Genomic DNA, 13,785 nt, shown 5'->3' with positions numbered 1-13,785 from the left:
GGTTAACTGGTGACTCTAAATTGACCATAGGTGTGAATGTGAGTGTGAATGGTTGTCTGTGTCTATGTGTCAGCCCTGTGATGACCTGGCGACTTGTCCAGGGTGTACCCCGCCTTTCGCCCGTAGTCAGCTGGGATAGGCTCCAGCTTGCCTGCGACCCTGTAGAACAGGATAAAGCGGCTAGAGATAATGAAATGAGATGAGATGATTGATGGATGCTATCATAGAAAGTGCTGCTGTATTTTCTTGCTGAGGAAGTGAAAAAAAGTTTTCTAACCTTCTGATTGTAGGTGAGGAAACTGCTATCCAGAGAGACGATGCGAAACTTCACTGTCGGAAAAAATAATAATATCTATAACATTGCAAAATTAATAACTATAATGTTATGTTTCGATGCTGATTTGTTTTGAACATGTTTAAATAATTTACAGAGTAACTGGCAACTAAAAGCAGATGTACACGTGATAAATCAGGTGAAAACATTCACACATACAGTACTAAAATGGCCATAAAAATAGAACGGCTGGAGAATTTGGAGAATAAAGGAAACTAGGAATGTGATACGTGCAAGAGGTTGAGCTGTTGAGTTCTGACAGTAGTGCAGCTGCAAATACAGGTTAATGCTCTCATTCTAATATACTCATATTTCTGTAGTAAAAACTCATTTACAGGAATAAGAAGAAGAAGAAGAGGAAGAAGAAGAAGAAGAAGTGAAGAAGAAGAAAAAACATATTTTTTACATGATTTAATATAAAAACAACAGAATCTGATGAGGGAAAAACTGTTTCTAGCTGCTATAATATAAGTGATAACAAGAACAAACTTTTCTGGTGGCTGTTTCATGACATTAAACATATCTATAACCGAAAAAAAGTATGATGATAGATGGCATGTCTTTCCTCAAGAAATACTTTGTAATTGTGGACAAACTGCTCTGATATAAAGGTGATGATAGACAGGGCAACTTTCTGGGCAGTGTTGCTGGGCAGTTGCGCTTCGACACTTTCCCATTGAGACTGGGACAACATCATTTCTATCTGAACGATTTTGGGCAACTTTTTAAGATCATCCATTCAGAGTGCTAGCGGTGAATCACATGACCACCTAAGAGCTTCTGAAATTTTCAACAAAGATGGTGGCTTCTCAAAGACGTGAAGAAAAAGAGAGACAGCTTATATCTTTTTATGCTGTTAAGTTGTTCTATGTGCGTAAACCTAAAGTGGCAAATTTACCTCATCAAATGGTTAGAAAACCAACAGACATCTCTTTTTATGCTCAGGTTGTAATTAAGACATCGATTTTTTTTCAGCTAAGCATAAACTGCCGTTAGCTAACCACCACTAGATTGAAGGGGATTTAGCTGACTAGCAGTGGGTTTTGCTAACATAGTAACCTGAAAGTTATCACTAGCTATGTGGGGATAATGTTAGCTCTCTTGCGTCAAGTTAAAAGTGATGGGCAGCTCATGATTTTTTTTTTCTTTTTTGTGAGTTGCTCTTATCTGATTGGCTATTGCTCTAATTAGTTGCCCTGTGTCTCACCTGGTCGCCCGTTGCCGCCAACATTGCGCAAAATGTTGGCCCATGTATCATCACCTTAAGAAGAATAACAGATGTGGGGATGTGCTGTTATAGGAAAATAATCAGTTTTATGGTCACATTGTCATTGATTATTTTTCTATAACAGCATGGAATAATGTATTTATTCCTTGTTTAATTACTGCAGTGTGGCTTCAGTCTTTCACTCCAACTGAGCAGAAGGCCTTAGGTAGAAAGTGGAGACCTTATTGAAGTCCACTTGTTTAATCAGTTCATCTTGGTCTCCAATCAACCACCAAATGTGCCTCTGATTTGGCTGGAATGAAAGCCTGAAGCCACCAGTCCTTTCAGAATAAGATTGAAGACACTGATTCGAGAGTGTTACCTGTTTGTCCTGGTTTGTAGATGGGTTTGTCTGTCTTAACGATGAGCACTTGTTCTGGAGGTCTGATGAGGATCTTTGTCGCGTTTTCCAGGAATGTTCTGGACCCTTCAATCTGAATCCTTATAAATGCCACAGTGTACTTGGTTACAACAGGAACCTGTTGAAAACAAAATGGCTCATAATATTATTATTATTATTATTATTATTATTATTATTATTATTATTATTATTATAACAATGTAATTATTAAATATATAAATATATATTTTTATAATAATTATTATTAGTAGTATTAGTAGTGCTGCTGCTGTTGTCGCTGTTATTTTACATTTTCTTTTTCATTTACAGCAGTGAATATTCACTCAGCTTCACATCGAAAACCAATACACCATGACACCAGCCTGACCTGGAACGGGCTACAGAAGTAGTTCTCCTCTCTTGCAAGTGTTTTCTGTAGAAGTGTGACATTCTTGTGGTTATACTGCAGGGACACCATGAGTGAAATGGATTCACAGTGGTTGACGGTGATGCATAGCTTCTCTGTAGTGCCCCCTACAGGCAGCGACGTCACAGCCAACAGGTAAACACTGAACAGAGATTAAAAAAGGAAGAAATTCATTTTGTTTACTCTGTAGTGATGCTCTGATCCCAGTGGTTTCTTTACATTTCTTTATATAAAGCAATAGAACTGTTACACCAGTCTCTCTTTGTGTCCATCAGTGATCATTATGCACAATATTACTGAGGGTGAAGCAGAAAAAGCCTTTTACAAGCTCAGGAAAATGTGGAATAAATGAAAAAGATACAAAAATGATGGAACCTTAATGATGTAAGGTTCAGAATAAAACAATATAAAACTATTTTAACAAGAAATTAAAGTATGTGCATTTTTTTAAGCTTTGATTTTCCTAAAAGTTCAACAGTGGTCCTCAATTATGTGTCTTTAAAGCATTGGTTATCACCTCTCTCAACTTTGTACTGGGGTAACTGGAGAGTTATTTAATTCACAATGTTTCCCAGAAAAGCGAGGTGAATACTGGTGAATAATAAGCGAGATAAAGTCAAAGTCGAGGTTATTAGTCCCCGATATTCACTGAGCTTGAGGTGGAAAATTGGTTTCCTATAAATACACAGGCGATTATTGAAAAAAAATAATTTATTTTAAACTTCAAAATTGGCATGTAAATATAATAAAGGTGCGGCGCAGACTTGTGTCACTTATCTACGCCGAGTCACATCAAATACTTCGTTTTGAAATCAATGAAATAAATCGCAATCCCACCTTTCCTTTGAATAGTTTTAGACCAAACTTCAGAGCATCTTTAGTGCTTTGAGGAACAGCATTTTCTTTCATCATTTGTAATTCTTCCTCACTTATGGTGATGAAGCGATTGGACGCCATTTTGCCCAGTCGCTTGAGGTGATTATCGAGAAATAGTCTGAATTTCTTGACCAATCAGCGCACAATTTTCTATAATCACCTGCATATTTATACTAAACACCTGTTATTGATAATATAGTTCATACTGTATTATGATTTTATCATACAATCTCTCACACACACACACACACATATATATATATATATATATATATATATATATATATATATATATATATATATGGGCGGCACGGTGGTGTAGTGGTTAGCGCTGTCGCCTCACAGCAAGAAGGTCCTGGGTTCGAGCCCCATGGCTGGCGAGGGCCTTTCTGTGTGGAGTTTGCATGTTCTCCCCGTGTCCGCGTGGGTTTCCTCCGGGTGCTCCGGTTTCCCCCACAGTCCAAAGACATGCAGGGTAGGTTAACTGGTGACTCTAAATTGACCGTAGGTGTGAATGGTTGTCTGTGTCTATGTGTCAGCCCTGTGATGACCTGGCGACTTGTCCAGGGTGAACCCCGCCTTTCGCCCGTAGTCAGCTGGGATAGGCTCCAGCTTGCCTGCGACCCTGTAGAAGGATAAAGCGGCTAGAGATAATGAGATGAGATGATATATATATATATATATATATATATGGCCCATTCTGTAAGTTTTCTTTTATTAGTGAAGACATTATTATTATTATTATTATTATTATTATTATTATTGTTGTTGTTGTTGTGTTGTATTTTATTAATGCCTATTTCCTCACTTGTTTGACACATTCTCCACTAAATTCTGGTCCTCGTTTGTTTCTCTAATTTCTGCTCTGGACTGTACAGCATTTTGTGTCCTGAGTCTGATTCCCACTGAAGCCACAGTCATCCCTGACAGTTAGCACAGCTATTCATGCTTTAATTATAAGGAACAAATCTTTTTGCCCACAAATAGAAATGATATATTCAGTGATTGGCTGCATCTTTCAGATCGCGTCTAATAAGTGGAAACTGAGAATACGGGTGAGACTGGATAGTAAGAGCCTTGATGAAAAAACAGAATATCTATTAAATATATAACATACCTTTACTTCATATAACAGAGCAAGTAAACCAACTTAATGCATTTAAATGTTCGATTATTTCAGATGCAGCTAATAAACTGAATACCGAGATATGATAACCAAGTTGACATCAGTTTAAAACCAACTAAGATCATATTTTGACTGAAGTGTTGACTCTGTATTTACGGGGTTTCTCAATGTCAAAGAAGGATCCTTAACTGGCTGCATTTCAAGGATGCCATATCATTTAATCCTGCTGAACAACTGTATCAATGTCTAGGATCCTTTGTTCAGACAATTTTCAAGGAGGCCTGTGTGTATCCTTGGTGTTCTTAAAGCACCCACAGTCCTATGCACTCGGGACCTTCTCCATGGAGCACACCTGCATGCGAAATATGTTTTTGCAGGGTGGCTGAGAAAACTCATGAATATTCATAAGCAAAGTGCAACCTGATTTGTCAGGGAGTGACTTTTGTTTCAGCACATTGTTTTGATAGAAAACTCATTAAATATCATGACGTGTATCAACCCTGACCCTGAACCAAACCCTAATCTCAACTGTAACCCTGAACTTACTGCCATATACAGTATGTGTTTTCTGAGTTGGGGTTCCCAAGTCTACACAACACAGTGAAACATTAAGGCAATCATCAGACAATCAGGTAACACTTTTCTCATGAATATTTATGAGATTTCCTCAACCACCATGCAAAAAAGAAATTTTCCATCTGCATTTGTTTCACTCGCTCAACTGTTCCATTATGTGTTCTCCAAATTTTTGGAAGGACTCCTGGCTCGCCTCTGAAGAACCCATCCTACCAAGGAAGCATCTAATTAACACCAATCATTTCCAGAGTCCACATGAAATCATAGGAGAGCCATTAATAAATCATAAAAATTAATCTAAGTGTTGTTTAATTTATTCTAGATTGGTATTATGTCAATTATCCATTGGACAAATATCATCTCATCTCATTATCTCTAGCCGCTTTATCCTTCTACAGGGTCGCAGGCAAGCTGGAGCCTATCCCAGCTGACTATGGGCGAAAGGCGGGGTACACCCTGGACAAGTCGCCAGGTCATCACAGGGCTGACACATAGACACAGACAATCATTCACACCTATGGTCAATTTAGAGTCACCAGTTAACCTAACCTGCATGTCTTTGGACTGTGGGGAAAACCGGAGCACCCGGAGGAAACCCACGCAGACACGGGGAGAACATGCAAACTCCACACAGAAAGGCCCTCGCCAGCCCCGGGGCTCGAACCCAGGACCTTCTTGCTGTGAGGCGACAGCGCTAACCACTACACCACCGTGCCGCCGGACAAGTATCAACTTAATAAAATAATAATACAAAAAAAATTGCTGAAGAAACAAACCTGGCGAACTGGTTATTATTGGTGTAAGTGGGAGAATTGTGTAAACTGAACTTTTGAGTGAAACTGCTCTAAACCTGCTCAAATTAAATAAATAATCCTGGATCTATGAACCTTGAAAGTTTGATTTATGAGTTCTTCCTTCTTTTTCTTTTTTTTTCAAAAAGGTGGCCAATTCTTTTCAACGAATCATGGTTTATTACTTTGTTGAATGAATCTGAAGACTGATAGCTTTGTAAATATTTATTTATTTCTAATATCCGAGGTTTTTTTAATCCCATCAACATTCAACTTTCCTGAGGAAATCTCATTCACACAGTATTAACAAAAAGTTGCACTACAAATCTCTCTATAATAAAAAGAGATAGAAAATAGAAAAGGATCTTACATGTCTCTGGAGGGCGCCTGTGATAGGATGCTTGGAAAAAGGAATAAAAGTGAGCAAATGACTCCTGAAGGGCCCATCCTGGAACAGAATCGAACACGATCACACCAGGTAAGATGATCTGAGATCGCTCGTGGTATTTATTAACTCTCACCCCGCCCAAATATGTTGAGTTTTCTTAGTGGTGAGAAAAGTGTTTTGCGAGCACCACCCTCTTATATCACTTCTTCTGGCCTTGTGCTCATGTTACGCATCACAAGCCTCACCTTATCAGGCTAGATTTAGTTATCATTAGTGTTTATTCAATTATAATTTGGATCTGGCGACTTGTCCAGGGTGTACCCCGCCTTTCGCCCATAGTCAGCTGGGATAGGCTCCAGCTTGCCTGTGACCCTGTAGAAGGATAAAGCGGCTAGAGATAATGAGAATGATGAGAATTATAATTTGATAAAAATTTGATAAAGAGAACGAGCAGCTTCACATCAAATGGAAACAAAGATAACATAAAATGTTGTTTTAATTACATACATCAAATAGCACTGAATATATTTATTTATTGCACAAACACAAGGCTTTCTGTAATAAATATCTACATTATATGGACCCAAGCGTTTCACTGGGAAATTCATGGGCTATCAGATATATTCCATTCAGCTAGCATGATACTGAATGAGTCAAAGACAAGTAGCTGAATAGACCATGAAAAAAGCCATTATTATTATTATTATTATTATTATTATTATTATACATTCCTTTTGGGTGTTCAGCAAAACTTTTCTCTTTCAAAATTCTCTCAAAATCTTTTGTATTTAATGAAGCAAACCTGGCAGCCATGTTTGTTTACAAATTGTCACAGTTTCTCACTCACTAGTGCGGAAGTTTTACATCTTCGACATGTGATGTCATGTTGTCTTGACAACCATGCATTATCGTAAACCATATTCAACACTCATTTACCATTGGGTAGAGTGACATAATACATGAAGGATAAGCAATATGCAAACAATATTGCATGTTATTAAACCAAATGAATGAAACCCGCTAGATGGGATTAGAACACACATTTTTATTCCATTGAAAAAGTGTCCTGTATGTATAATAATACCCGATATTTCACTGCGATGGCATCACTCCCAGTGTTGATTAACGTGCATTAATTTTTTGATCAACTTTCATTTTTTTTCTTTTTTTGTGGATGTGTCCATATAATATTAAGAACATTACATGGTAGCGTGAAGATATGAAGTTTATCTTCTCATGTTGAAAATATTTTCACTCATTCACTTTGCTCACTCATGATATATCCATTCACCACTCGAAGATAAACTTCATATCTTCACGCCACCGTGTAATATTCTCTATATATTCCATGTATAGAGTGTGACTGTAGAGTACAGATATTCGATTATGAACTGTGTGCACATTTCCACCCAAGATTTTCACCCTGTATTGCACCTGATATTGATAAATTACTTATTGAAAACTGTAAGGTGATAATTCATATGTCATTACACCACTTACATTTCTATAAACTCATTTAGAACTTTTGTGAGCTATTAAACTAATCATTTAGACCTGTTTGGAGGGGAAACCATTGCTTAATGGTTACAGAAGCAGCTTTAGGACCAAAAGGTCACTGGTTTGATTCCCTGCACCAGCAGGAATGGCTGAAGTGCCCTTGATCAAGGTACCTAACCCCCACCTGCTCCCCAGGCTATTCTCGGTATGTTGTACATTGCTCTGGATAAGAGCATCTGTTAAATGTCTAAAATATAATGCGATGTTTGTGTACTATTACTGGATCAAGGTGTATTGTGCTGAACAATTTCATATTTTCTTTGCTGTTCAACCTGTTCCACATTAATAATAATAATAATTAATACTGTTCAATATTAATAGTTAGATTTTGAGCAGCCCTGTGATGACCTGGCAACTTGTCCAGGGTGTACCCCGCCTTTCGCCCGTAGTCAGCTGGGATAGGCTCCAGCTTGCCTGCGACCCTGTAGAAGGATAAAGCGGCTAGAGATAATGAGATGAGATGAGATGAGATGAGATTTTGAGCAGGACCAACATTTCAGCAGGGAAAAACCTGAAGAATGGAGCAGAGCAATCGGAACGTGTTAAAATATGATTAAGCCATGATGATACATATACCTGATACAATGACCGATAAAAATGCTAACTCTGTGAATATACTGAATTATTCTATCCACATACACTGGATATGAGCAATCGTGCACTCTGATTGGCTACTTTACTACTAGGCTATCGGCTCATATACAACCCCGATTCCAAAAAAGTTGGGACAAAGTACAAATTGTAAATAAAAATGGAATGCAATTATTTACAAATTTCAAAAACTGACATTGTATTCACAATAGAACATAGACAACATATCAAATGTCGAAAGTGAGGTATTTTGAAATTTCATGCCAAATATTGGCTCATTTGAAATTTCATGACAGCAACACATCTCAAAAAAGTTGGGACAGGGGCAATAAGAAGCTGGAAAAGTTAAAGGTACAAAAAAGGAACAGCTGGAGGACCAAACTGCAACTCATTAGGTCAATTGGCAATAGGTCATTAACATGACTGGGTATAAAAAGAGCATCTTGGAATGGCAGCGGCTCTCAGAAGTAAAGATGGGAAGAGGATCACCAATCCCCCTTATTCTGCGCCGACAAATAGTGGAGCAATATCAGAAAGGAGTTCGACAGTGTAACATTGGAAAGAGTTTGAACATATCATCATCTACAGTGCATAATATCATCAAAAGATTCAGAGAATCTGGAAGAATCTCTGTGCGTAAGGGTCAAGGCCAGAAAACCATACTGGGTGCCCGTGATTTTCGGGCCCTTAGACAGCACTGCATCACATACAGGCATGCTTCTGTATTGGAAATCACAAAATGGGCTCAGGAATATTTCCAGAGAACATTATCTGTGAACACAATTCACCGTGCCATCCGCCGATGCCAGCTAAAACTCTATAGTTCAAAGAAGAAGCCGTATCTAAACATGATCCAGAAGCGCAGACGTCTTCTCTGGGCCAAGGCTCATTTAAAATGGACTGTGGCAAAGTGGAAAACTGTTCTGTGGTCAGACGAATCAAAATTTGAAGTTCTTTATGGAAATCAGGGACGCCGTGTCATTCGGACTAAAGAGGAGAAGGACGACCCAAGTTGTTATTGGCGTTCAGTTCAGAAGCCTGCATCTCTGATGGTATGGGGTTGCATTAGTGCGTGTGGCATGGGCAGCTTACACATCTGGAAAGACACCATCAATGCTGAAAGGTATATCCAGGTTCTAGAGCAACATATGCTCCCATCCAGACGACGTCTCTTTCAGGGAAGACCTTGCATTTTCCAACATGACAATGCCAAACCACATACTGCATCAATTACAGCATCATGGCTGCGTAGAAGAAGGGTCCGGGTACTGAACTGGCCAGCCTGCAGTCCAGATCTTTCACCTATAGAAAACATTTGGCGCATCATAAAACGGAAGATACGACAAAAAAGACCTAAGACAGTTGAGCGACTCGAATCCTACATTAGACAAGAATGGGTTAACATTCCTATCCCTAAACTTGAGCAACTTGTCTCCTCAGTCCCCAGACGTTTACAGACTGTTGTAAAGAGAAAAGGGGATGTCTCACAGTGGGAAACATGGCCTTGTCCCAACTTTTTTGAGATGTGTTGTTGTCATGAAATTTAAAATCACCTAATTTTTCTCTTTCAATGATACATTTTCTCAGTTTAAACATTTGATATGTCATCTATGTTCTATTCTGAATAAAATATGGAATTTTGAAACTTCCACATCATTGCATTCCGTTTTTATTTACAATTTGTACTTTGTCCCAACTTTTTTGGAATGGGGGTTGTACTATAGAGAAAAAAAAATGGTGGAGTCTGTTGCTGAACCAACCAAGGACGAAATGTCTACATGTAATACAACACTGAAAATATGATTGAAGTTCTTATCAGGTTGAATGCTAAACAAATTCTTTTCCACTCCTGGTAGGACAGACAGTCCTTTACAACAAGGTGAAAGAGAGAGAGAGAGAGAGAGAGAGAGAGAGACACTACAGTTGCACTTCTTTTCTTTTACAAACATGATAAACTGACTTCTTGGGAAAGTTCTCATATTTCTAGTATAATTATCTTTTTTTTTTCAAGCTCTTATGCATCAGGGTCACAGAGGAAGCTGGAGCCAATCATGAGGTGAGAGGGGGGTTATACCCTGGGCAGGTCACTGATCTATCGCAAGGCTAACACAGAGACAAACAGCCATTCAAGTTCAAGTTCAAAGTGTTTATTGTCATATGCACAGTAAGGACACGTCCACTTGCACAATGAAATTCTTAGTTTGCTGTCCACCATGAATGCCAATTACAAATAAATAAAGAGGCGAAATAAATAATATAAAGTAAAGGCAATATAGTGCAAAATAAAAGCAAAAAAAAGCCACAGTATAGTACAAAATAAAGGTAAATGTAGTGCAAAATAGGTAGTGTAATACAAAAATAAGGCAATGATCGGACGTAGCAGCAAAAAGGGCAGGAATGTGCAAACAATGTAACCAGATGTAAACAGTCAAGGAAACAGCAGCAAAAGGTTTTGTGAATGTGATTCACACTCACATGTCATTTAGAGTAGCCAGTTGATCTAATCTGCATATCTTTGGACTGTGGAAGGAAATATGTAATATGTAATATAATATGCAATAATGATCATGTTTTATAACTGTAGTCTAATGTCATGCTTCGGGGAAGCCATAGCCTAATGGATACAGAAACAGCTTTGGGGCCAAAAGGTTGCTAGTTCAAGTCCCTGGACCAGCAAGACTGGCTGAAGTGCCCTAGAACAAGGCACCTAACCCCCAACTGCTCCAGCAAGAGTGGTGACGTCCCTTGTATCTGATTAGCCAAAGAAAAACTGATGATGCAATTATCAGTTCAGGCAGGGAACCCAGCCATAATAATAATAAGCCAGTTGAACTGTGACATGAGCAGAACCCAAAGAAACAGGTTCACTGACAAGGCAGAGTGATTTTACAGAAATATGACTGCATCATTTTATTTACTGTGACACTGGAGATGAATCTCATCTCATCTCATTATCTGTAGCCGCTTTATCCTGTTCTACAGGGTCGCAGGCAAGCTGGAGCCTATCCCAGCTGACTACGGGCGAAAGGCGGGGTACACCCTGGACAAGTCGCCAGGTCATCACAGGGCTCTGGAGATGAATACAAACATAAAAAGAAGAACAAAGTTTTAGTTTTGCTGACATACAGTACCGTGGTTACATTTTCAGGCCATGTACACTCACCGGCCACTTTAACAGAAACCTGTTCTTGATTCTAAGATTCCTGTTCTTGGCTAGCAACTCATAGCAACTCTTTACAACCATGGCGAGCAGAAAAGCATCTCAGCATGCACAAAACATCAAATCTGAGGTGCATGGGCTACAACAGCAGAAGACATCACTTTTGTCAACCAAGAACAGGAATCTGAGGCTTTCATGGGCACCGACTCACCCCAACTGGATAGCTAAAGACTTGAAAAAGCATAGCTGAGTTATTTTTCCAAACTTCAACTGTTCCATTTCAGAGTTAAATGGTGTAACTGCTGTTTCGGAACAGTGATGGTGTTGTAGATCATCCACCTCGAGCTTTGATGTGTTGTGTGTTCTGAGACTCTTTTCTGCTCACCACGGTTGTGGTTGTGTTTGAATGTTAGACGTGAACATGTGCCAAAACTCTTGACCTGTATTTGAAAGATTTCATGCATTGTGCTGCTGTCACATGATTGGTCGATTGGATAACTGCATAAATGAAGTTTCCAGCCCATTTTCTGTGTATTTTTGTCCTGTGTATTTATTGCCCTGCACTTGTGCACTTGTTGCACTTTATGTAATCTTGGGTACTGTTATTTGTTACACCATGGTCCTGGAGAAACATATCGTTCACCGTATACAAGCAAGAGGAACGGCAATAAAAACACACTTGGCTTAACTTGAAATAAGCAGGTGTACAGGTGTTCCTATTAAAGTGGACAATGTATGTACACACACACTTTAAGATCTTCCTCAGGCCCTAATAGTCCAGTCTGGACTTTTAGTTTTTAAAAAGAAAACATTACAGATATGAATATATGAAATTCTTGTCAGATTTAATGTCACTGTGTTCCACTTCCTCTGGTATTATGACTCGTGGTTTTGGCATTGGACAACTCGTATAAATAATCAAATTTATAAACTGTTCTCAAAAACAAGGTGAACTAAGTGAGAGATCACAATTTATTCCAACTTTATCACAGTTACAACCATCACAAGATATAAAGCCTCTCTCTCTGTGACTTCTTCTTGTGTTAACATGTTGTAATTAATACACATTGGTTTTTCAGTTACATCAGTTGCTTGCTGTTGGTCTGCACTGACACAGTGTTGTTATATTTGAGAAAATATATATTAAGAGAAGAACATTTTTTGTTAAATCAGCATCTCAATGTATAGCAGCCATTTCATTCCTGTGTCTGTGCTGGAATTCTACTTAATGAAGTATCTGAACCAAATCTTGTTTAATGTAAAGTCTTGATATAGCACAAATTGCACATTGGCCAAGAATAGTTCTACTGCACATTTGAGTTTAAAGCCATGATTGCTTTGGGATAAAAACTGTTTTTTTAGGCGGTTTGTCCTGCTTTTCATTGTTCTCTATCTCTTGCCTGATGGCAAAAGCTGAAGAGTCTTTTGAAATGTCCATTGCTTTCCCACGGCATCTGGAGGTGTAAATCCGTTCCAGGGTGGGGAGGGGGGCAGCCTATTGTTTTCTCTGCTGCCCTAACAACCCTGTGGAGCGCCTTCTTCTTTGAGGATGTGCAGCTGCCGTACCATACACACAGTCCGTACGTGAGCACACTCTCTATGGAGCAATGATAGAAGGTCCGGAGCAGATTTTGAGGGAAACAGTTCTTTCTGAGGATTCTCAGAAAGTACAGTCTCTGCTGCACCTTCTTCAGCAGCTCCTTGGTGTTGGCACTCCAGGTTAGGTTGTTCTCCAGTTCAATGCTGAGAAACCTGAACACCGGGACCCTCTCTACACAGGCCCCATTGATGATGAGTGGCTGGATGTCAGCTTTGTTTTTCCTAAAGTCAGTAACCAGCTCCTTTGTTTTGGTGGTATTGAGGAGCAGATTGTTGACTTTGCACCACTCTGACAGCCGCTCCACCTCGTCCCTGTATGCTAGCTCACTCTCCTCGCCCGAGATGAGTCCGACCATAGTCGTGTCATCTGCGAACTTTACAATCTTGTTGCTAAGGTGGGTGGAGACACAGTCATACGTGTAGAGGGTGTAAAGGAGTGGGATAAGTACACAACCCTGTGGCAAGCCAGTGTTCAGGCTGAGAGCAGCGGAGGTGTGGGAACCCAGCCTGACCCTCTGGGAGCGGCCTGACAGAAAGTCCAATATCCAGCTGCAGGTGAATGGTGGAACCCCAAGGTCCGCCAGCTTGGACACCAGTCGTTGTGGAAGGATGGCGTTAAACACCGAGCTGAAGTCCACAAAGAGCATTCTGGCGTAGCTCCCCTGCTGCTCCAAGTGGGTCAGTGCAGCGTGCAGTTTTAAGCACCGCACAGCTCTCTGGACCAGGGACATCTGGAGTTTATCCCCTGATTAA

At 39.5% G+C, this 13,785-nt stretch overlaps 1 protein-coding gene across 1 annotated transcript in view; it reads right to left on the bottom strand.

Moving 5' to 3' along the window:
• The window catches only part of LOC132892686 (alpha-2-macroglobulin-like), a 110,358-nt gene extending 96,970 nt beyond the window's left edge, over positions 1-13,388 (bottom strand). The window contains exons 1-4 of the mRNA XM_060930998.1: positions 13,000-13,388; positions 2,330-2,510; positions 1,924-2,080; positions 278-330 (exon numbers count right to left, since the gene is read on the bottom strand). Coding sequence (XP_060786981.1) covers positions 278-330; positions 1,924-2,080; positions 2,330-2,510; positions 13,000-13,388 — 780 coding nt within the window. The remainder of the gene's footprint in view (positions 1-277; positions 331-1,923; positions 2,081-2,329; positions 2,511-12,999) is intronic.
• Positions 13,389-13,785: the final 397 nt, after the last annotated feature.

The sequence above is a fragment of the Neoarius graeffei genome, chromosome 10, assembly GCF_027579695.1.
Source record: "Neoarius graeffei isolate fNeoGra1 chromosome 10, fNeoGra1.pri, whole genome shotgun sequence".
NCBI lineage: Eukaryota > Metazoa > Chordata > Actinopteri > Siluriformes > Ariidae > Neoarius > Neoarius graeffei.
This window is presented reverse-complemented; position numbering and strand designations above follow the sequence as displayed.